At 49.8% G+C, this 24396-nt stretch overlaps 1 protein-coding gene across 2 annotated transcripts in view; it reads right to left on the bottom strand.

The window, feature by feature from the left end:
• The window catches only part of Cabin1 (calcineurin binding protein 1), a 126692-nt gene that overhangs the window by 45140 nt on the left and 57156 nt on the right, over positions 1-24396 (bottom strand). For both annotated transcript variants that reach the window (XM_059281739.1, XM_059281738.1), the window contains exons 27-28: positions 10440-10622; positions 4922-5253 (exon numbers count right to left, since the gene is read on the bottom strand). In XM_059281739.1, the coding sequence (XP_059137722.1) occupies positions 4922-5253; positions 10440-10622 (515 nt within the window). The remainder of the gene's footprint in view (positions 1-4921; positions 5254-10439; positions 10623-24396) is intronic.

The raw sequence follows: 24396 nt of genomic DNA, 5'->3' as shown, positions 1-24396 counted from the left end.
AGAGGAAACCAGAGCTGCTGTCCTTCACAGAACCTGCAATACCAAGATGGCCAAGGCTGCAAGGGAGACCTGATCTCAGACAGATCTGCCACTACTGCGTGGACAACCCAGATGATGTCCTGTGCCTGGGTCTCTTTCACTAGTCAGAGAACCGATGACAGTGGTCCCACAAGAAAAATCTGGATGCATGGAGGCCAGACCCCATGATACCTGCCTATATGTACAGTCAGGCAGCAGGAACCTGCAAGTAAGACCAGCTGGACTCTGCAGAGTGACCTGCTCCAGCATGCATGACAGTTTCCAGGAGGGTAGCTGTGGGCCTCAGCTGGGCTCAACCCTTCACCTGTCCATACCTTAGGAATTGGCTTAGCGGTAACTCCCGGGTTTCAGATGCATGAAAGAACCAGGACTGGTAGAGATCTTCACTGGAAAATGCCCTCTGCAACCTGTGGGAACAACCTGCTCTGCCTCCCGAGCATTGGGACAACTGGCTGGGACCCTTGAAGGGCCAGGGGAAGAGCTGGAGCAGATGGCTCCAGTGGATGAGGGATGCTGGTGGTAGTGACATTCACAAAGCTAGGGGACATCTGTCTGAATAAAGGATTCACCTAGCAATAAAGGATCTCTCCTTTCATAGCAGTTGCTCTCAACCTTCCTAATGCTGCGGCCCTTTAATACAGTTCTTCATGCTATGATGACCCCAACCATAAAATTATTTCATTGCTATTTTTCATAACTGTGATTTTGCTACTCTGTTAATGAACTGTAATGTAAATATTTGATATGCAAGCCAAGGGGTGGCAACCCACAGGTTGAGAACAACTGCTGTACACTTATCTAGAACTTCATGGGAGTGGAAGGTAGGAAAGCCTCCAAATCCTGGACCAGCAGACTTGAAATCAATTTTGACCTTTTTAATAATAAAAAACCATGATAAACATTTCCATGTTTAGAAAAAGCCTAACATGGAATTGGTGAAATAAAGTGTGGCCCATTCACCCAAGAAAATGTGGTGTGTCCATTAAAGTTGTTATAATTAAGAATTTGGGTGCACGGGAAGCAAATTAAAAAAGAAAAGGAGAATCAAAGCAGTATGTGTTATGTGTAAAGAAAAGAGGCATGAAGAGGCAGGTGTTGCAGCACAGACATCCATTCCCACACTCAAAGGCTGAGGCAAGAGGATCATGAGCTCCAGGGCAACCCTGGCTCCTTAGCCAGAACCCCTGTCTGAGAATGGAAAAGAAAAGGCAATTCTCCCATTAGTCCTGGGAATATTACTCAACGGAGAAAGTATTCAACGAAGGAGAAATACTTCCTGACCGTGTGCCCTTAGAGGCCACAGCTGTAAGAGGCCATCAGCCTCTGGGGAAGACCATGGATAGCCTGCATCACTCCTCCCTTGTGGGTTCGGGCCTACTCTCCATTCAGGCCCTTCAAGAGTGCCGCTTGGATCCTTCTAGGTTTCCACAGCCCAACTGTTACGTCCTGTCTAATAAACCGAGGTCCAGTGTCCCTCACACTCCAAGGACACACAAAGCCCAAACCCCCTGCCTCTGACACTGCAACAGTGTCCCTGCAACTTCCATTGCTTAACTGGTGAGCCTGTGATCACACCCTCTCCCGCCCTCCTTGTCCACCACTCTCCACCAGGCCCGATCTGACTCAAGATGGCTGTGCAGCCCAACCATCCACCTGGAAGACTCTGCTTGTGACTTCCTCATGGGTTTCAGGACTCCACGGCTTGATGGACAATTCTGGTCAGAAAGGCCTTCCGTGACCTTTCTGTCTAAATAGCCGTACCATCCCTTCCATTCCCTTACCCATTTTATTGCCTCCCAGACCGATCACTAGCTGCTAGCAGACATGTTTTCTGCTCCCTGATAACCAATGGGCACACTTGAGAGCTTTCTTTTGACCCCTGGCTCCTCAAGAGGGGCTACTATGTAGTAACTGCTCAGTGGACAGATGAGGACCCGTCCAAATACACAGAAAACATGGCAGAGGGACACACCAAAACACAACCGGTTCTGCCAACAACTGCCCAAGCTTAAGGAATCTCATTTGTAACAAATGCCCGGGCACAGTGTTCAAGCCCTGCACACTTCTGCATCTACACTCCTCTGTGGGAGAGAAGCTGGAAAAGCAGCAACCTTTATGGACAATCTGTCTCCCTCCCTCTGGCCCCCAAAGGCTCAAAAGACTCCCCAATCAAAAGGTAGACAGACTGGATGAATAATCAAGACTCCCAAACTGAGCAAGGAGAACAGCACTAGGGAGACTGAGGCAGAAAGTTGGCCACAAGTTTGAGGCTAGCATCAGTTATAGGCTACTTAGTTCCAGGCCACCCTGAATTACAGAATGAGATCCTGTTCTCCAGCTCCAACTCAACCCAAAAGATACATATGTTGAAAAAAAAAAAAGTCAAGTTTGTTCTCTCTGTCTCTGTCTCTGTCTCTGTCTCTCTGCAGTATGGATGGCAGAGCCAGAGAGGTAGAGCTTCCAAGGAACCTAGAGGGTCATGAGTGGGTCCCGGACATCAAGCACTAAACTTATTTTAGAGTTGAGTTTTGGTTTCATTTTGGTCTGTGACTCTGTCCTGTTTGCTTCCTCTTGGTGTAAGAAAGTATTTAACTTATTTTTTATTTTACAGGAGCTCAGTTTGGAATGTTATAGATATTCACAAAGGGTCAGTTGTCTTTTTTGTCAACTTGTACAAGCTATAGTTAGTTGGGAAGAGGACCCTCAATTGAGAAAATGCCTCCATCAGATTGCCTGTAGGCAAGTCTGTGGGCTATTCATTAATGATTGATGTGGAAGGGCCCAGGCCACTGTGGGCGGTGCCATCTCTAGGGCAGGTGGTTACGGGTGGTGAAAAGCTGAGCAAGCCATGAGGAACATGTTGGTAAGCAGCACTCCTCCAGGTCTCTGCTTCAGTTCCTGTCTCTAGTTCCTGCCCCAACTTCCCTCAGTGGTGGACCGTGATCTGAGAGTTGTAAGCTGTAATAAACACTAAGACATTTCTCTATAAATTACACAAAGTAAAGCCTGCTAAGACCGTACTGGATATAGTGGGCCAAGACGAGGCAAAGCAGCATTTTGCCTATGGGGCACAGAAATGGAGCAGAGGTTGAAGGAAGGTATGAATATCCAGTTCTATGATTGATATACTTTTTAACACTTGGGCCCAATACTTACAAGCCCAGAGCTCAGTGGTCCTTGGAGATTCCACAGTAGAATGTGCAGTGGGTCTCACCACAGGAGTCAGTTTCTGACCAAACCCAAAAAGTAGGTTCCTTCCACACAGGCCTTGGACCAAAGCAGCAGGTTCTGATTGGGTTAGTGTGGCCAGGCTACCCCTATATAGATTATATGAATGGACTCAGTGTTTGCCTTTTTGTGACTAGCTTATTTCACTGAATACAAGATCTTCAGGTTCATCCATATTGGTACAGGAGTTCCTTCCTTTTAAAGACTGAATAACATCCCATACTATTATTGACTATAGATTTATTACTATATTATTACTATATTACTATGTTGAAACTGGGATGTATATCACCAACTTTGTTTTCATTTGGCTGTTTGGCTCCACGGGCATTTTATCAGCCTCTGTACTGGGCTGCTTATAGTAGTTATAGCAAAAACTGGAGGACCTCAGTTCCAGGACAACAGGGTAAAGGTGGCCCAATACCTCATCCTTCATCCAGACCCGTACTGGTGAGGGTAGGAGCCCAAACGATAAGAGGTATCCTGATACAACATGGAGGGCAGCCACACACAGGCATCAAAGATCCCTCTGGAGAAGACCTAGCCCTTGCCAACTGTTCCAGGCACAGTCCTCGGAAGGCCTGACTGGGGGGTGTGGGGTGGGTAGCAGCTACAGAGATGGAGAGACAGGGGAGATGGGTCTGGCTAACAGGAAAGAAGGGCCGTTTGCCCACCCACCCCTTTATCACAATTCTATATGTATATCACCACCAGTATCCTTCAACAAAACAGCCTTGAGCCTCCAAGGGTGCCTAGCCACAGAGCCGGGGTCTGTCCCTAGGAAGGGCCTGCTTCAGAACACACAGCAAGGCAACGACTTCACCTGGAGTGACATGTGAAAGACCTAAGGGATCAGCAGCAGCTAACTGTCCAACCCTGGACAGCTCTGCCTGGTGGACCCCGGAGTAGACAGACACCTAACACTCCAGCTGGCCACTGAGCCATGAAGCAGCAACAGGAAAATGCCACTGCTACGCCTACAGGCGGGTTTGGTAACAAGATGTGCTGCTGTCAAATACACACACTGGGAAGTGTTTGTTACCAAACAGGTATGTGTGGAAAAGGGTCATTGCTTGCCAGTTAATGTTTCTGAATTAGTCACCTACAACTGAGTTATGTTCCAACATCCAAGAAGCGGCTGCCAGCTGAGTTGGCACTCAAGACTCACCCCTAGAACAGAGGTTTGCCCTGAGCAGCAGGAAGGTATAACTCAAATGCTCAGTAGAACCCGGTGCTGACCTGTCATTCAAGCTGTAGATGGCAACTGATGTTCAGTAGAGGCCTGTCGATGAAGCCCACAAAAGCTCCCCCAACAGTAGAGGCAGCCCAGGGACACCATGTCCAGAGCATACCTGCTATCATAGAAACACCCGAGGCACAAGAGACATTCTACAGTGCTATCTCCGCAGGAGGTCGTCTAACATTGAGAAGAGAGTGTCCACCCCAGAGGCATCTCTCTCAGAATCATGGAATCATTTCTACAAATCAAGGAATCCAATCTGGGAATTCAGCTAAGAGAAGAGCCAGCAGAAACTAAAGAACATGGCTAGGTTGACTAGGCCTATCTCCTGCATGGACCACCACAGAACAACCAAAATGACCCAGGGGACCCCGTCTGGCTGAGGCGTCATGCACACCCTTCGGGCCCTCTCACCCGGTGGGTCTTGCTGTAGGTGTAGAGGAAGGCCAGGCGGTAGAGACTCTTGTAATGCTGCGGGAAGCGGCTCAGGCACAGGCAGAAGGAGGAGATGCACTGCTCGGTGAGGAACTGACGCTGCTCCTCAGCGCCTGCTGGCAGTCCCTGGGGGAAAGCCGCCACTGCCGGCTCCCCTAGGGGGTCACCCCTCTTCTTCCCATCCCACAAGGGAGGTGTGGACACCGGGGGCTTGCTGGGGATGTAAGCAGAGGAGTCTGCCACAGGCTTCTGGATGCCTGGTTCTACAACCCGGAAGGCCTCTGTGCTCTCCAAGAACTCCTCAGCTTTTCCTACAGTTAAGAAGGAAGGAAGAGAAAGTCAGTGTGGCTTTAAGCTCCCTTCATGCAGTAGTCTATCACAAATGATGGGGACACGTCAGTGAGGTGACAGGGACAGCTAGGTTGATGCCCATGCTTGATGGGGACACAGGGTCCAGTGCTGGCTCTGGCTGGAGCCCCCACTTGCTCTGGCCACATAGGCTCCTGCCCCAAGACACGGGTGGTCCCAGCTGGCTTGCAGCAGAGGGCTCAGAGGTTCCAGAGAGCTGGGCTCTGGCTCCTACCTAGGGAGTATGGAAGGTGCCATCAGCGATGGTACTGGTACACAGGGAAGCAGCCCACAGAGCGGGGAGCCATCACCACTGCTGGTCAGACAGCCAGGAAAAGGTTGGCCAAGTGACACACCTGCTCCAGTGACACACAGTACCTCAGCTTACAGCCTCCCCAACATCCTGCTGGGGCTGCTGCAGGTGTGGCTAGTGTCTGTGCACGGCACCTGCTTGACAAGTCCAATACCTCAACGCCCAGCCGCGCTCCTCAGGGAGCACAGGAGAGCCAAGGATAGGTCTCAAAATGGCAGTACCGAATGGCCTCATACCACCCCTCCTGAAGCACAGCCTCCTTGGCTACCCATGGAGGCCCTCTGGCTCAGGAAGAAGAGACAAGGTGGCTTTTGGCCCATGGCCCTGAGGTATCCATGAGTTTGGCGTATCCTGCAGAGCCTGTCTGGAGAAGGAGCCAGTACCCCCTATTCTGAAGACAATCTATACTGTAGGGAGAGCCTCGACAGCCCTCCCCCTTCTGTGAGGGAGGCCTGGCAGTAGCTGAAACCTAATATGGCAAAGTCAAGAAGACCAGGACCAGGACTCCAAGTTATCCTCGCAGCAAGTACCAGCATAACTGGGCAGACCTCAGGTATGTGGCAAGATGATTGCTCTTTGTCAAGGGAAGAACTGAGCACTCTCTGGACTCCTCAGCTCCTGCTATCCCAGCTCCTCAGAACACCTCCTTTCCATCCACTTCAGTTGGACACACATACTGACCTCTGCCTGTTCCCACCTTACTCACTTGCCTGTCACAGATCTCAGTGTTTCCTCTCAGGTCTCCCTGCCCTGAGGTAGTGTTTGTAGAGGACAGACACCAGACTGTCTCCGTGCCCAGCAGCCCAGCACTTACTAGGGCCTGTTCCCCCTACCATCTGCTCCTGCTCTGCAGAGCCAGTGCCTCACCCCAGCGCCCACCCACCGCCTAAAGTAGACTGAAAGAGTGTCTGAAATCCTAAAGAGTCTCTGGCTCCTCTCTTCTGGGCTTAGGACGCTGTTTGGACCCCCAGCTTAGAGCTGGCATCCATCTTACAGGTGCTACCATCATCTTGCTCACAAGCACGTCAGGTTTCTAATGTGTTCCAAATGCGGCTCAACACAAGCAGTGGGAACAATGGCTATGAGCCCAGCCTGAGGCTCCAGGAAAATGAGGGAACTGGATGACGATACAACCCTTGGTCCAGGGCAGGGAACAGGGGGCAAGGGGCAGAGACAACACCAGATGCTCAGACATAAAGTCTCAGGAACACAATTTTTACAGAGAGCAGGAAGAGGAAAAGAATTCATCCAAAGAGGGTTCAGCACACACAACTGAAGGACCAAAGAAAATGGAATCTCTAACAGTTAACTCAGCTGCTCAGAGTTCTGGGTGGCCCAAGGGGTGTAGGAAAGATGAGGTGAGCTGCCCCACCCGAACATGCAACTCCCTCTGCTACTGGGCCTCAAGATCACTAGACTCTTCCACTTCCCTGATAAAGGAAGAGGGTCAGAAAGCACTGTACATCCACAGGATGCTTCCCAGCCGGATGCCAAGTACTAAATACCAGCAGCATGAAGATGGGATGATCTGCTCCTCCTACCCAAAGGTGAGGGAAACACACAGTGCCACACAGCCAAAACTGGATCACATAGGCCTGCCATGGTGACTGGCTCTATCTAGTGGGTTTCCTGGGAAGGGTGGAAGGACCTGCCAACCACAGGCAACACCCACCACTAAGCCTCTACTCATAGGCATGTGTGGCCTCGGTCTAGTGTTCACTGCACGGACAACACTGGTTACTGACAATTTCTACTTTGGGTTTTGCATACTACAGAGTGAGCTTGTGTTTAAGTGCTGAAATTCTAATGTTTTTCTCTCTCTAAATACACACACACACACACACACACACACACACACACACACACACACACACACAGAGTCTAAGCATGTATTTTGAAGGTCTGAGTCCTGCAAAGTTGAGCTTCAAAAAGGTGTCACAGTCCACGGTGTAAAAGTCTTTTCTCGAGCATTAGCAGACCGGCGTGAAGTGTGACAGCCTCTAAAAAAGAATGGAGGCCAGTCTCTCGAAAACAGGACCCTTCACACTTGCTGGACATTGTGGGAAGGAAGATGGCTCAGAGACAGGCATGATCCAGGGAGCAGACCCTGCTCCCTTCAGTACCCAGTGCCTGAGGTAGATCTGGATCTGTCACAGCCTGCGGTTAGTGGGCACTGAATGCATGAACAAGGGCCTGCATCCCATGATATGGACTGGAGGAAGCCGCAGGCTGGTGGCTGGGCTGTGCAGAAGAGTGAGCCTGGAAGGTCAGGAGAGGAGTAGATTTCAGTGCACACTGGCCTGCAGGTCTGGCTTTCTCAGGGAGGCTGAGAGCTGGTCAAGGGCTAGAAGTGTAGCTCAGAGTCAAAGAACTCATTTAAACTGGGGGGAGAGAAGGAGGGGGGAGGGCAGGGACAGGAGGGGACATAAACCATTACTAGCTACTGTAATGGTCTCTGGTTCTACCCTAACATTCCTTACCAATGGCCAGCAATACACTACTGCCCACCTCCCCTAACAAAAAACAAAACAAAACAAAAAACCAGTCCGGATTTGAAAAGGCAGGATACTGGGTAATCCTTATCAGTTTAAAAGGACCATACCCCACACATGGAGGAGAGGCCGGTATAGTTTGGATGTGGAGTGTACCCCATAGCTCAGGTGTTTGAACACCTGCTTCACAGCTATTTCAGGAAGTTGTGGAACCTTTAGGATACAGGCCCTAGCTGGAGGAATGCTGGGTAGTCAGACCTCTCAGAGTGCTAGCCAGGTCCCAGTTCCCCTTTTGATCTGTCGAGACGTACCAAGTCTTGTCACAGCGTCAACTGCAAAGGACAGAGCTCAAGCTTCTGTAGACCATATCCCCTTAAACTGTGTGACCTCCCTTAAGCTGCTCCTGTCAGGTACCTCTGTCACAGTGGGGAAAAGTAATACTGAGGTCCATGACGACAGCTGCATGCACAACTGTTCACTGAGTGGTGGGTCACACGACTGTCCAAGAGCAAAACCAGTCATACTAAACTAGGAGCGCTGGGTTAGAGTGTACAGAGCCTGCTGCTCGTTGTCCTTCTAGTTTCCCACAGAGTATGTATGCCCATTATAGACTGTCGACTTGATGGGGACAGCAGAACAACTGCTGAGAAAGAGAGTGAGGCAGTGGCTCTGCTTCGTTTTTCTTTCTGGTTTTCAGAGACAAAATCAATCTGCTGTGTAGCCCAGTCTGCTGTCAACCTTGTGATCCACCAGCTGCAGCCTTCTGAGTGTTGGGATCACAGGTGTGTATCACCATCCCTGGCTTTAAACTCCCCCCCTCCCCTCCGCCGTCTTTTGTTGTTTCTTTAGACTAAGTCTCACTGTGTAGTCCTGGCTGGCCTCGAACCCACAGAAATCCACCTGCTTCTGCTTCCCAAGTGCTGGGAGTAAAGCCATACACACCAAACCAGCTGAAGCCTTGTCTCCTGATGGTGACCAGGCACAGGTGACTCTGATGAGACTCTTGCAAGGTCAGCAGGGAACAAGGAGTTAGAAGAGTCCTATCTTCCTCCAAGTGGCTTTGGCCCCACTCCACAGCTCCAAGTGAGGCCCTAACTTACATAGACACTTGCTAAGGCCCAGGCCCCCAGAGCATGCAGGTTATCCCGCATCGAGCCCACTCAGAAGGCAACACAGAGTAGTGACTAAGGCTGAGCTCCTCACTCTTTCTCCATCTCAAGCTCTTTGCCCAGGAAATAGGAAAAGCCATGCTCTTTCCTTCTCAGGTGGCTGAGAAGGCAGCATCTGACCTGGGACACCTGAATGTGGGACTGGGCTGTCTGGCAAGTATACACATGCATGTCTTTAGCAAGAATGGGGAAACTCTTGGGAAGATAGTTGAATGGGTAGGGGCTTGCAGTGGAAGCAGGAGGACCTCAATCCAGACTCCCTAAACCCATGTAAAAGTGGACACAGTAGTAAACATCTGCATCTCAGAGCTCCTGTGGCAAGAGAGGAGGTGGCTACAGGAGAACCCATGAGAGCTCCCAGGCCAGCCAGCCTGAGGTACAGCGGCAAACAACAAGAAGACCCTGCTCACACAAGGCTGAGGTGCGGACCTGTCCTCTGACCTCCACCTGTGTGCACGGCCCACATACACACACACGGCCCGCACACACACCCATGCCCACACATCACACGCATTAAACAAGAAAGGAAGCTTAACACATACATGGCCAACTAGCGCAGTCTGTAAGTGGCACCGGGGATGCCTCAGCCTGCGCAGTCACGCTACAAACTTAGAAATGGGGCTCTGCCTGGGGATCCCAAGGGAGCTGGGCAGATCCCAGGCTTAGATCAGCGCGCTGCCCAAAAAAGGCAGATTTCCCAACTAGGCCGATATGATTCAGACTGAAAAGAAAACATATTTGTGACATTCAGAATCCCAAGACTTTTTCTAATAACCATTCACCACGGCGGGGGGGGGGGGGGGGGGGGGGGTGACACAAGGACACTACACTGACATCGTGAGCGCGGCTTTCCCAAACAAGCTTTATGTGTCATCACTGCATGACAAGTACAACAAAGCACACTTGGCACACCATGCTCGTGGCAACACCTTCAAGAGTGGCCTCATTTCATTCTCACATTCCTGGGGTTTGGCACGAGGCCCGTTCCTGTCCTACAGTGAGAAGAGAGGACCAGAAAGGTCAGCAACCTTCGCACTAACACCCCAGGGCACCAAAGCAGAAGCATGAAAACGAAAGCATGGTGGAGTCTAAGCTCTTCAGGGCCCAGAGTCCACAGTTCTTAGACTGCCCCAGGAGATCAGAGCAGGTCCCATTTAGTAAGTTAGGTTTCTTACCTCTTTCCTCTGGGGGCCCTGGAAGATCTTTACCAGTTGGTCCTGCTTGAGCACTGAGCCCAGATAGCCTCTTCTCTGCAAAGGGCTTCCGAGAACCCTCCAGCAAGCTTGTGGGCTCATTAAAGAAGTCCTGTGTTGAGCTGGAGTCTGACAGGGCCACAGCTGTGCTGTCCTGGCTTCGGTCTGAAGGAAGGAGGGAGGAAAAGGCAGGAGTATGAACTCACAACATCTCTGGCATCAAGGGGTCTACCAGGGCTAGGTTCCCTCATGGCTCAGGACTGTCCTGCAACAGAGGTCCCTCGGTGTACCACTCTAACTCTGCTGAGCCCAACCCACCCTAGAGGCCCTGAGCCACTTAGAAAAGGCACCAATCTCTATGGTCGGCCTTCCTGAGTTTCTCCAAACAATGCTCTGGCAACCTTGACTGGCTCTTGTGGGAAAGAGCCCTGATGTGCATTGGCTACTATGGGAATATCCCTACGATGCTGATTTCAAGCTACAAGTGTGCTGCTGGGAGATGTGGCACCGTGAAAGAGACGGAGCAGTCACTGTCACTGTAGTGTTGCCACCATATAGATAGACGAGAAGCTGCAGTGGCAACGAATCTGCAAACATTTTTAGGCAGGTGTACGTTCTAGAATGAAGAGTCTAGATTCCTTTAAGTCTTGGACACAAAGGCACGTTGTACTCACTCCCTGGCTATTCTCAAGTGTCCACAGGCACTCTAGAAGAAACGCTAGATGCAGGGCTGGGAGGAGGCTTGATGATGCCTGGGAATGCAGGCCTAGGAGGGAGGGGCAGGCTTATCTGGACCCTTCATCGCTAATGAACAAAAGCTCCAGCTCTGGGGGACAGTTGGCAAAACCTGCTGCCTCCAACACAGGAGAAGGGAAAAGGAACACTTTCTGATGTAAGAAAAGGCAGGTGCCGGGCGGTGGTGGCGCACGTCTTTAATCCCAGCACTCGGGAGGCAGAGGCAGGCGGATCTCTGTGAGTTCGAGGCAAGCCTGGTCTACAGAGCGAGATCCAGGAAAGGCGCAAAGCTACACAGAGAAACCCTGTCTCGAAAAAACAAAAAAACAAAAAAACAAAAAAACAAAAAAAAAAAAAAAGATAAGAAAAGAAAAGGCAGGAAACCTACCACTAGGCAGGGACAGGGTCACTAAGAAAGCTGTACCCCTGAGATGCAGGACACAGAACCTTCCTAAGTCTGAGGTTATATCAACAGAAGAAAGCCACCGTTGTCTCTGCCCAGGCCAGCCAGCAAGTACCCACCAGCAAAGAAGCAGAGCAGCCTCTGTTGCAGGAGAGAGGGGCAGGCAGGGAGACCCTGCAGAGGCCTAAAGTGGAAGGGAACCAGAAAGCTGAGCAAGTCTAACTGTGAGGGACTATGAGGCTGGTAGCACATTGAAGGTAATCATAGCAACAAATTGCAACCCAGCTCAAAGGCTCAGAGGCAGAACAGAAAATCTACTCCAGGAATAAACGTTATTTATTTCAGATAGTTTCTCTGATCCTACACGTGATATCTGGTATTCACTATAAAATTATAAGACAGATCACGTGTGTTCGGAAACAAATAAACAAAAACCCGTACTGTAAAAAGGCAAAACAATCAACAGAACAAGAATCGGGGATGATCATGGACTATTTAAAATAGTAACAATTACTGTGATGCATAACTATGATTGGATGTTAAGGCTGTAGTGGAAAGCCTGGACACTACCCCTGAACAGATGGTGAATTTCAGGAGTGAGCTGGAAATGACAAAGAAGAGTCAAACGCAGTTTCTAGAAATAAAAACCAGTGACAGAGATGAGATGAATGCCTTTGTCGGCTCCTCAGCAGATATGGCACAACTGGGATGGAGGGAGGACCCAAACTTGAAACTGGAGGACTGGAGAGATGGCTCCGGCTCAGAGCATGGCTGCTCTTATTAATAGAGGACTGGAGTTTCGTTCCCAGCACCCCACAGTGGCTCACAACCACCAGTTCCAAGGGATCTAGCATCTCCTCTGGTCTCTGTGGGCACGAGACAGTCATATTGCATATATATACATATATATATATACACACACATATACATACATACATACATATGCACGCACAATACTCATGCACACAGAAAAAAATAAACTTAATTCCTGGTACCACAAACTAGTTAAGTATGAGTAATCCAAATTGGGGGGCAGGCAGCGGTGGAGAAGCAGAACAGAACACCCATTAACTCATTAACCAGAGTCCCTAAAATGAGAGCAGCAGACAGGAGGAACACTGTAAGAGACAATGACGTGAGCATCTGCCCAGCATGTGCAGAGCTCTGGGTCTGCCCAGCACGGCAAAAACGAAACAAAGCCACAGAGTCACCAAGAATCTCAGCGAACACTAAGCAGGGAAAGGCCCTCGACACATGATGGAGGGGTCACATAGGAGCAGAGTCAGACTGCAGAAAACCAAAGACAGGGGCTGGAGAGATGGCTCAGAGGTTAAGAACAGTGGCTGTTCTTCCAGAGGTCCTGAGTTCAATTCCCAGCAATCACATGGTGGCTCACAACCATCTGTAATGAGATCTGGCGCCCTCTTCTGTATACATAATAAATAAATAAATCTTAAAAAAAAACCCAAAAAACAAAAAAAACCAAAGACAGAAAATCTTGTGGGAATTCAGCAAAAGACACACAGGAACAAAGGAAGAATGACAGGGCTGGAGGGATGGCTCAGAGGTTAAGAGGGCTTGTTGCTCTTGCAGAGGACCTGGACTTGGTTCTTAGCACTCACATGATGTTTCACAACAATCCATAACTCTAGGGCCAGAGGGCCTGACACCCTCTTCTGACCTTCAAAGGCACCAGACAGAACACTCATAAATATTAAATAAATCTTTTTAAAAGGTGAAGAAGCTGGGTAGCATATGCCTGGGAGGCAGAGATCTCTGTGAGTTCAAGGCCAGCCTGGTCTACAAAGCGAGTTCCAGGCCAGCCAAGGCTACACAGAGAAACTGTCTCGAAAAACCAAAAAATAAAACGTAAAAATAAATAAAACCCTAAGAGGAGGAGGAGGAAAAAAAAAACATACAAACTTCTGATCAGAAAGCATGCATCAGATAATATCTTTGTGGGGGATGGGGCATAAGATCAATTCTTTAATCAGTAAAAATAACTTTCTAAAAGGCAAGAGTAAAACAAAGGTCTTTGGCAGATAAGCAAAATCTGAGTAAATTCATTATCAGCAAATATGAGTCATATGAAATGTTAAGGTGGAACAAATAAGAACCCAGACAGGAAACTGGACCTGTATAATGAAATTAAGCACTCTAGAAATGGCTAGTGTGATGCTAAACATAAAAGACCTTCTCGCTGGCTGTGGTTGCTCACCTGTAGAACCATCCCTGAGGAGGTAGGAGCCGAGACTAGGTGTCAGAAAACTAACCTGAAGTAAGGGCAGTGCCCTGTAGCCTGGTGAAGCACGTAAAAGTGAGTGAAAGAGCACACAAGCTCTGCACTGCAGTGAGGTAGTGCAGTGTCTTTAGAAGGCTGGTGGTGATGACGGGTATGTTCTGTTAGCCCTAAGGCATAAACTACATTTGTCTAACACATGAACAAGGGATCCAGTCTGTGTACTTAAGGTGAGCAGCTGTGCTGGGAAACGGACAAGTCCATGCCCTCTAATCATCCTGAGGTCAGTTTCACAGAACTGAGCACAGGGGCAGAGGCAGACAATCCCCATGGCCCTTCCATTCCTCCTTCAGAACCTTAGAAATCAAACACTGGTGACTATATTAGCCCCTGGCAGGCAATCCCGAGGGCCTGTACGAGCCACTAGGTGGGCAAATGGGAAACGAGGTGGAATTGTTTCCACAGAGTGGAAAGCCTAGACTCAAGAAGAGCAGACTGTTGGTGCTGAAATCCTGCTCCTCCATTTCCTAGCTTGGAAATATTTGCACGCTGGTTTCCCTACATGTAGAACTAAGGAGCAGTGCTCACTTCCCGAGACTGTCATCACAGTTACCCAGGCTCTTAAACACAAAGTGCCTGAAGCAGTGCCTGGCACACAGTCAAGTTGTCAGCTCCATTATCCACACGGAACTGTTTCAGAGACCAGGTGTGCACTATCAGTAATGCCTCAAACGTACCATAGAAACTTCATTCTGAATGGGGTTTGACCAGCCACACTGCAGTGGGTACAGGTGCACATCCTTACCCAGTGCCCAAACCCTGACCTCAAGCAGAGAGGCAGAGAACACTGAGAATTCGCTCTAACCTCCAACACCTGTTCCACTGCTCTGGCCTTGGGACAAAGGTGTCAACATGCCCCAGATTGTTGTCAAGTCCACTGTCCGGTAAGTGATAGTCATACGTTCCAGCTGGCCAGGCACGGAAAGAACAGAGGATTTGGGCCATGGTTGAGAGCCGAGCTGGAAGCGGGGAGCTAACTAGATTTGTTGTCTCGTACTGATAACGAACTCTTCCCTCACTTTCACTCATTTCAGAGGCTTCATAAGCACCGAATGAGGGGTAAAGGCCAGGCCTGCTACACTCAGAAGAAATTCCAAATGTGAGTCTCCACTATAAAGGCATCATTTCTCCCTCTCAAAGGTCAGACAGCCCATTTGCTAGCTCTGTAGAAAGAGAATGACAAATGGAAATGCTGATGTTTCCAGTATCATATAAAAACATCAGTGCAGTTAACTTAAAAATATTATCATTGGAGTGTGTGTGTGTGTTCACGCGCCCATGCATGGCGAAGGGCCACAGCGTACATATGGAGGTCAGAGGGCAATTCTGTGGAACTGGTTAGCTTCTTCCATCTTTATGTGGGCTCCAGCGATGGGACTCAGGTAACCAGGCTTGCTCAGCAAGTGCCTTTCCCTGCTTAGCCATCTTGATGGCCCTTGTTGAAGAACTTTGAACTTAAGGGCTCAGACCCACACTCCAATCTCAGATCTGATGATGTGCTGGACAAACAGGGCTGAATAATTGCTATCTTAAGGCCCCCATTTCATGCCCCACCCCCACCCCACCTGGAGCTGAGGACCAAACCCAGGTCCTTGAGCTTGCTAGGCAAGTGCTCTACCACTAAGCTAAATCCCCAACCCCATCCATTTCATGTTTCTTTACTGTAAGTTTTAGTCTCCTTATTTCTGAATATGGGATCTTCACGGGGTCTATTTCTTGACACACATTATGACAACATAACGATCTATTCTATCCTACAGCAGTCACTCCGGCCTGGACAGGGAATATGGACAGTTTGGGCAATGCCAGAGAAGCCTCAAAGCCTCCAGAAGATGGCAGGCCTTGCCCTTGCTGTTAAGGTCTCCACGAACGCCAGGCCAGGGCCAGCTCATCTCAGGCAACAGGAAACATGCTGAAGTCACTGCTGACTGAGAAGCACATCCAACACTGAGCTTCAGGAAGCAAGCCTCGCCAGGATGATCTCACCCACTGGCAGACTGCCCCCTCAGCTCACTGGCTCTCAAGCTGTTAGGCGCTGGGCCTAAAGGAATTGCCAGTTTGGTGGAATCCCAGCTGTGATCATTGCAAAAACAGAGGGCTGACTTAAGCAAATGGGTATTTACTCCTAATGAGCTAATGCCCTCTCCACACTTAAACACGAGGGGACCACGGATCCACCAGCAATGCAGGGAAGACTACAACGGAAATGGCGTGGGTTCCACTGAAAAGCAACACCCACCTGAGAGAACCCTCTCCTAAGCCTCTCAGAGGAACACTACAGCCAACAGCAGCCACAGGAGAGGGGCCAAGGAGGGACAGGCCTATGCATGCATTTTTCCCAGGCCCTTCCCCATGCCTCTCACATGTGTGAGAACCTCTAAGAGCTGGCAGAGCACAGGCTGCCATTGGTCCTGAGGACGTTGTGGGATGAGCACAGGACAATGCAGCCCTAAGAAAAGCGCAGCTAACGGAGCCAGAATCATCAGTCCTGTCACAGTGCTAGGCAGAGCCGGGGGGTTAGACAGCGCATGGCTCAGGCACACTGGTAAAAGAAACCAGGGAGCAGACAGACAACTGGGGCTAGGGCATTGGTTGAGAGCACACAGCTATGAGCTGAGTGTCAGCCCTCCCTCTACATAGCTGCCCCTGGGTTCTGCAGACCTTACCTGAAATCCTGTAGCTGTGGGTCCAAAAGAGGCTGATACTGAGCACTCAGAGGCCTTGGTGTGACCTCAATAGGTGTTTGGTTAATGCTACTAGAGCCAAGACCTTGTCTTAGCCACCAACTCCATCTTGGAGGGGGTTCTGGGATGGAGACTGTAGGATGCCCTGGATTTGAGACAGAGCAAGAAACCTATAGAAAGCCTTTTTGAGGAATATCAAGATTCAGGAACTGGAGAGATTACTCAGCAGTTAAGAGCATTGGCTGTTCTTCTAGAGGATCTGGGTTTGACTCCCAGCACCCATATGGAGGCTCACAACTGTCTGTAGCTCCAGTCCCAGGGGATCCAACATTCTTTTCTGATCTCCCTGGGCACCAGGCACATGCATGGTACACAGACATAAATTCAGGCAAAATGATCATACACATACAAACATTTAAAAAAATTCAGTCAAACTTCCCGTCAGGCTAGGTGACACAAATGGGCCCTCTAAGCGTCACACACAGCCCAGTTCTGCCCTGAGTCTCAGAAGTTGGGGGCATATTTTTCTGAAGAAGTTGCTTGGTGACCAACAGCAAAGATTATTGCCACCAGCAAGTAGGCTGCAGCTGGCCCTGAACTTTTTAGAAAGTTCTTTTAAAATTTTGCTTATACAGCAACTTTCCATAGTAGCAAATAGCTGGGACAAGATTAGAAATCCCTGATTCTGTCAGTCACATAAAGGCACAGGAGCCACTCCAGCCTGCCCTCTCTGAATCCCGAGGAAGTACAGCTGCCGGTCACCTGCTGCTGAAGCCCTGGCACCCTCCACCTCCAGGGTAAGATCCAAAGGAATGCGAGCCCACCACAAAGAGGGAAAGGGCAGGCTGGTGACAGAGAGGCAGCCTGGCCCATCTGCTGTGCTGAGTCTTTCTTTACCCACAGGATGCCCCAGACAGTCTGAGAGATTTTACTGATGGGATGGAAGCTTCCAGAATCTCCTTCAATGTTTGTGCCACTTCTTCCCGCAGTAAGACTTCCAACAGCTCCCGTTTATTCCCCCAGCTTAGGCCACTGAGCATGCAGAAAGACACGTGACCACGCCACCAGACTGCAGTGGCGCTGACCAGTGAACCTAAAGAGATCACAATGTCTGCCAACCAGAAAACAAGTTTCTAAAAACCACAAACTCAAGCAGAATCAACATTCTGAGAAATTTTCAATGAGGCAAAATCCATTCCAGCTGGTCTTTGCTAGCCAGCTCCCTGGAAAGAATGGGCCCACAAGGAACAGAGCTGGCTTGGGAAGCACAGGTGCCCATAGCAGGCTGAGGAACATAGAAGCCCTGAGAGAGAGGCAAGCAGCGGGTGGGTGTCAGGACATCACACCATGGGGAGGCAGGTGCACTCCACCCCTTCAGCCAGTGTTCCTGGCTCAATGAAGCAATGCCAGACACTTGGAGCTCCACCTTGTCTGATATTCACAGGGAGGAGGAAATGGCTCTTCTGTCTCTCTCTCACTCTGTATCTCAGGTCAGGGGAAGACACTGGCCAGAAAGAACTCAACAGGCTTTCTGCATTCCTAAGGCTAGTTGAGCATTGTGCTCTGAACTCAATCTCCAAGAAAAGAGGACACCAGGGCAGCTGGCAGCTCACAGCTAGCTAGTGTGTTTCCCAGGTGGTGCAGCCATATCCGATGGGAATGGCGAGTCCTAAAGCTGTGGCCAGCACAGCTGCTTGACAAAGACCCAGTGAACCTGAGCCATATGACTGCCACCGTGACTGTCTTTCACTTTTGGTTTTGATCTCCACAAGTCGCATGCTTGGGGGGCCTTTAATATTTGTACAACTTAGGGATACTGAATTAATAGGGTATTTCTTATGAGTCATTTGTGCCTTCTCCCAGGAATATTGCTTCTAAGCTTCCCCAGGAAAGTCCTGAACATACACCCCTCCCGCTTTTAGGGAGATATCCTTATCTACTGGAAGATCTTCCTTACACCCTGGAGGTTGTGACACACAGAGAGAAGCCAGAGGTCTCCTTATGAGGCTCTGAGATATTCTTGAAATATCTGCTCTATACTCACTCAGGAACAAGATAATCAGAACAAAGTACAAGCCTCTTCCTCCTCTACGCTCAGGTGATTATGTGGCATATACAGCAACAAAGTTAGATTGGCTGGCATTACCTCTGCCCTACACAGGGGCTTATCTTGATGAGCAAAGAACGGAATGGAAAGATGATAACAGAATGGTGTCAGGGTCTCCCTTTCTTATAAAAGTTAACTTGTGCACAGCTACTATTATGTCATATGACCAAGAAATAAAAGAATGCCGGATTAACATATACATAAATTCTATAAAGATATAAAATGAAAAACATTGTATTATGCCAGAAATTAAATACTAACTGCAGCAGCTTTGGCCTGACCGTTAAGAGTTAATAATACACTGCTTGGGACGTGGCAATCTGCCTGGGCTGGCTTGGAGATTTTCTTTCTAGCACTCTTGAAACTGGAAGAGCTACCTAGAAGTTGGGTTAAGGGGTTGATGAGTAAAAATGATTGTAAAAGATAACTGTTTTGTCACGATTTATCAGTGATGACTAAAAGATATGAAAGAGAAAGTGAAACACGAGTTTGAAAACAAAAAAGATATGATCTATGTTTTGGAACAATACAAATCTATCCCTGCCTACTGAACTCTGTACAAATAAAGAAGCACTCCTCTGCTAATCAGTCAGACTGTGAGATTCTTTGACAACCAATGGCCTGACTCAATCCTCCCTCGCTGACTCCTTACCTCCTCTCTGGGACCTGGCCATTGCCGGGGACGGCCCCCCAGCACCCAGGAAGGCTCTTCCAATAAAAGACAAGGAGGATCTGTTTGTCTGAAGCCAAGGCAGGAGTCCCTGTGGCCCTGTCACTCTGCTGCCTGCAGAAGACAGTCCCACCTCTTGGAGCCCAGCTGCTCTCCCAAGTTCTTTCCCCACAATATCCCTCTGTGCTCACCCTGACCACCCAGCAACCAGACACTCTCTAACAACCCACATTGTCTTTGTCCCCCCAAATCTCCCTCAGTGCCCTGCAGACTTATAGTAGTCCTCCCAATCCACAAAGCCCAGAGAACCAACCACTGTCTCAAGGCACCACCTAGGGACATGCAGGTCCAGCCACAGCAGGGGTCAGGACACTCTCATTTTGATTTTCCCCATGGTGCCCTCTTCCATGCCTAGCACACAGCAGGAGTTGTTGAACTGCCACCATCAGCAATGGCCTGAGAGAGGTTCTCAGAAAAGTTAAGAATAAGAGAGGGGGCAGAAAGGAAGTAACTGGCTCTGTCCCCAACAACATGAGTTCCCCTGGGACTCTCTCCAGTTACAGGAACATGGAGCTCCCACGAAAACCGACCCACCCTTCTCCCTAGGCAGGCAGGGTGAAGATCAGGCTCAGGACTGACTCAGAGTCATTTGCAAACCCTGGCCCTTAGTAGTTAGGGCTCTGTGAACGACAAACACAGGGCCCACCTCAGTTCTGGCTACTGCGCACAATCTGCAGTTTTACACTGGTCCTCGTAAAGGGAATCTGGTGTCTTAAGAGTGTTGTTTTAAGAAAGAGTGAACAAAGCAATGGAAACACAGGCCTGAACTACCCTCCAGGCAGGGAGACAGGAGAACTGTGGGAGAGAGGTTACCAGTGCCTCTGTATCAGGCCAGAACTGAGAAAACGGGCAGTCGGCAGAAGCCAAGCACATCAAACACACATTCTGGAAATCACAGGACCGGCAGACATGAAGGTGCTCCTGGTCACGGGGAAGCAGGGAGCCGGACTGAGGGCTGAGCATGCGTCTGCACTGTTTCCTGAAGCGAGCCGTGCCAGGGGCAAGCAGAGAGACAGGCCTGGAGGACAGAGTGTGGGCAGGGTTAGGGGAAGCACGGGCAATATTGTGGAGGCAGTGTGGGGTGGACAGGTGAGGATGGACACGAACAGCACACACCAGTGACAGAATGGTGGGTGAGGATGGATGGCTGTGAAGAGGGCAGGCCACCCTCTATTCCCTAGGAAGCCCCACCCTCTACATCTGAGGCACAGGGCTCCTTGTTGGCTCTGTCCATGCTGACAGTGGGGTTGAGTGGGCTTCACCTGCATCCATAGATACCAACTCCCAAGACTCCTGTTCTTTGTCCCCTCTGCTGATACAGACCATAGACCCTGGCTAAATTTGGCCCTTTACCCCTAACCAAGCCAGGCTTCTGGGCCATGTCATCTCACCTCCCCAGTGCTGACCTTGGCTTGCCCCACTCCTCAGCTATGTGACTGACTTGAACCTACTTTCTCTAGGCTTACAGGGCTGTTCTGTGCATCTGGTATAGGCTGTCAGAAGACCCTGACCTCTGAGGTACTTCCCGGCTTTGACATTCTCAAGTGACATAGAGTGTGACAAGCAACAGCAAGGCTCTTTATCTAATAAATCTTGCTACTGACATATCCTGAAAGTCAATTAAGCCAGATCAAAAGAAGGCCGAAGCCATTTAGGAACGGCCCTGTTCCACGCATCCTTCACTGAGGTACCTCTAACAAGAACAGAAACACAGAAACACAATCTGTACAGTCAGCCTCAGATCTAGTCTGGGAAGAGAGTGACCACACTCTCTTTTAGCTCGGCCCCAACAAGTAGGAAGCTCTGCCTGCTCTCAGCTTGATTTTCTTTTAGGGAAAAAAGGGCCACTGTCAAGCCTGATGGTGTCCGTGAAGATGGAGGACCTGCCTGAAGCCTGGGCTGAGAGTGTACAGTGCTAGGTGGAAAAGCCCAGTTGCTCACACATGGATCCACGGGCAGACACCTGCACCAACTAGCCTGTGGGGTAGAACTAGAGTCTACTCAACTTCTGCCATTTGACACGGACACACAGAATCACTGTGTGAGAAGTTATTGAGATGGGAAAACAGCTGCATCAGCTGAAGATGCCATCTCTCCCTCCCCTCTCCATCTCAGCTTGATCAGCTTAGGGTGCCCTTGTGACCTTGCTAAGGAGCTGGATGTCATGGCTGGCTACTGTGGCCTCAGGGGCCAATCCCAAAGCTTTTACCAAATGTGACAGGCTTCAAGAAGTGTCCATTTCCAGGACAGGCAGCACAAGGTTGCAAGTCAGAACAGTTCAGACAGCAAAGCTGGGTTTTAGGAAGGAGCTGCTATCAAATGGCAAGCTACTTATCCACCTGATAACTCCATGGCACTGCCTACACCTCTTTTGAGGTCACACTCCAGCTAGAAAGTTGGGATAAAAACCAAGAATGATGACATACCCCAGGACCTGGGCTTCTCACTCTATGAGGTACTACTACCCAGTTCATATACCTGCTTCACCGATGACCTGAAGAACTACATCTAGGAAGAGGCCAGGCTGTGCAAATACTTTTACTATCCTGAGGCAAATCAATAGAGGCCCGTGTCTAAGGAAGTTGAGCTTGTCATCCAGGGAGCTAGGTTGGAACTCAGAGGTCTTGACTCCAGGGCCTCCACTGCTCTTACCCTGCCATCTGACCTCTAACAACTCCCTAGTCGAAGTGGCACTGGGCTAGAAGCACCCAGCACCCTGGCTGCTCTGGAAAGGTAACTCTGACTCGAGAGGAAGTACTAATACCCTGTCCTCGGACAGGTCATGAAGCAGGAGTAGCAGTGGGGACTGTGGCTTCAAGCTACCAGCAATGACTTGACTTGCAATCTGCTTGCTGTTGCCTAAGGTCTAGACCTTTCACTAGGAACCAGATGAAAAGGTCACCACCACCACCTCTGAAGAGAATTGCTTTTTTAGGGCTCTAACAATTTTCCGGTTACAGACATTTCTTTAGGGATGCAGAGGGTGAAGAGGCTGGCGGTTCTGAAAGCATGCTTCTCCACACATTGGGGCTGGACAAAGATGGGGTAGGGAACACAGTGGCTTCAGTTAACAGGAGTAATTTTGAAACCACTGAAAGTATATCTGAACTTACGTATTCTGCAAACTTCCAGAACAAATAAATAGTTGTTAGGTTTGCACCATAAACATGCCATGCTCCGCGCCTAGTGCCTGAATTCTGCAGTAGCTCCCTAATAGCTCTATGGTTACATATGTGCTCACATGGGGCTAGCAAGGCCATCAGTGCCAAGTGATGATATGGGCATCTCTGAGGCGCTCCTGTAGCCCTCCTTCCTGTTCCTCAAAGCATAATCAATTCTGTAGGCTGGCAGCCAAGCCAATCTGCAATCTGAGCGGGGGTGGGGGGGTGGGGGGTGAGTGGGGGAGAGGAGCGGCTGCAGAACTGGTACAGGTCCTTCCCAGCCCAGAAGCATATGACAGGGTCACATGGCACATGGACACTGAAAAAGGCAGTCCTCTCTCCTGAGAACTTTGACATGGTGAATGAATCTTCGTGACCACAAGTATCTAGCAGAAAATCACAGAGCAAGGGTCTACTTCTACTGTGTTTTCTCAGTATCTTCAGGAGTCAAAGGTTGGAACCGGGTGGTTCTCCCAATTAATTTGAGTTAACTAAGAAGGGCAAGAGGCTCTTAGGTAGGAAGGACAATCTGCTGAGCTGGAGACTGGAGGACCTAGAGGTCAGCTTCTCTCATTTCTGCTCTGGAGAGCAGAAAACCCAGGGACTTAGCAAAGACAACCCACTGGGAGGTGATGGAGACACAGCACACATACAGATCCTCAGTCTCTTTTCAACACACATGCTGTAGGGCCTAAACCAAGCCTACAAGGGGATGCTCAAGTGTGCTGTTCTCCTGGGAAATCATAAAACACCAGCCCCAGAGGACAGGAATCCTAGCCACTGTGTCAACCTTCCCCAGAGCTTTCTGAAACTGATGTCAGTGCAGTGAGCTGGAACAGACGCCCATGCTCTCCAGGAATCTGTATACCAGGAAGGCCTCAGCAGGGTGCTGGAGCCAAGGCAGTGTAGTCCTGTCCCCTCAGCTCTCTGCTGGACCTCAAAGTGAGAGCTACCATGGCACCCCGAGTCCATCCTTCCTCTAAGAACCACCTGACCTGGGAAGAGCCCTGGTGCCGATCCTGCCTACCCAGGAGTGTCCTGTCACCATCCTGGAAGGAGAGGAAGGCCCGTTGGATGAGATGAGTGACATGGAGTGAGGGCGCCTTTCAGCGTTTTCATCACCTCGCTGACGCCCACTTAACGACCAGAGCTCTCAGCCCATCAACTGCTGATGCCAACTACTGCGTCACCAGCTTGTTACTGCACAGGTGAGACCATGGACAGATTAAGCTATGGGCCAGCATGCAAGCCTCCAAATGTTAGTAAGGAATGTGACTGAATAGTCGCCACCTGCTTCATCCCACGTGGACCAGCCTTACAAACATCCTAGGTGACCCGGTCAGAACCCTATCTGGATGCCCAAGAGTGACTGACAGATTTAGAATTAGTTGTGGCCCAGCTACAACCACCAAAGGACAGAGGCCATGACAATGTGCTGTACTTGAACGTAGGCCACATGGAGCGGACACTGCCAAGAATCACTCCAGGCAGCCTACAGGGTCTTCCAAATACCACTCAAAGGTGCTGGCAACCCCGTTTTGCAGGCAGGAAAACGTAAGCTCAAAAGTAAGCTGCCACAGCTGGACCTGCTCCTCCCCTGCCTCCCAAGTGGGCGAGTGGCAGATGGCGACTCTGAGCATGTCTTGGAAGCACAAGAAGCACTGTGAATCCATGAGGTAAATGAACAGCCGCAACATTGCCCGTGTCACCCCAGACCCAGCACCCCCCTCACCAAAACAAAGCGACAAATGAAGTCGCTCGAGCACCCTCCCCACAATTGGTGTGCCGCCCTGGGCACAGTAGGGAGAACAGGGACTATA

The sequence above is a fragment of the Peromyscus eremicus genome, chromosome 16_21 (assembly GCF_949786415.1).
Source record: "Peromyscus eremicus chromosome 16_21, PerEre_H2_v1, whole genome shotgun sequence".
Lineage (NCBI taxonomy): Eukaryota > Metazoa > Chordata > Mammalia > Rodentia > Cricetidae > Peromyscus > Peromyscus eremicus.
The sequence above is the reverse complement of the archived record's forward strand: the minus strand, read 5'-3'. Positions and strand labels throughout refer to the sequence as shown.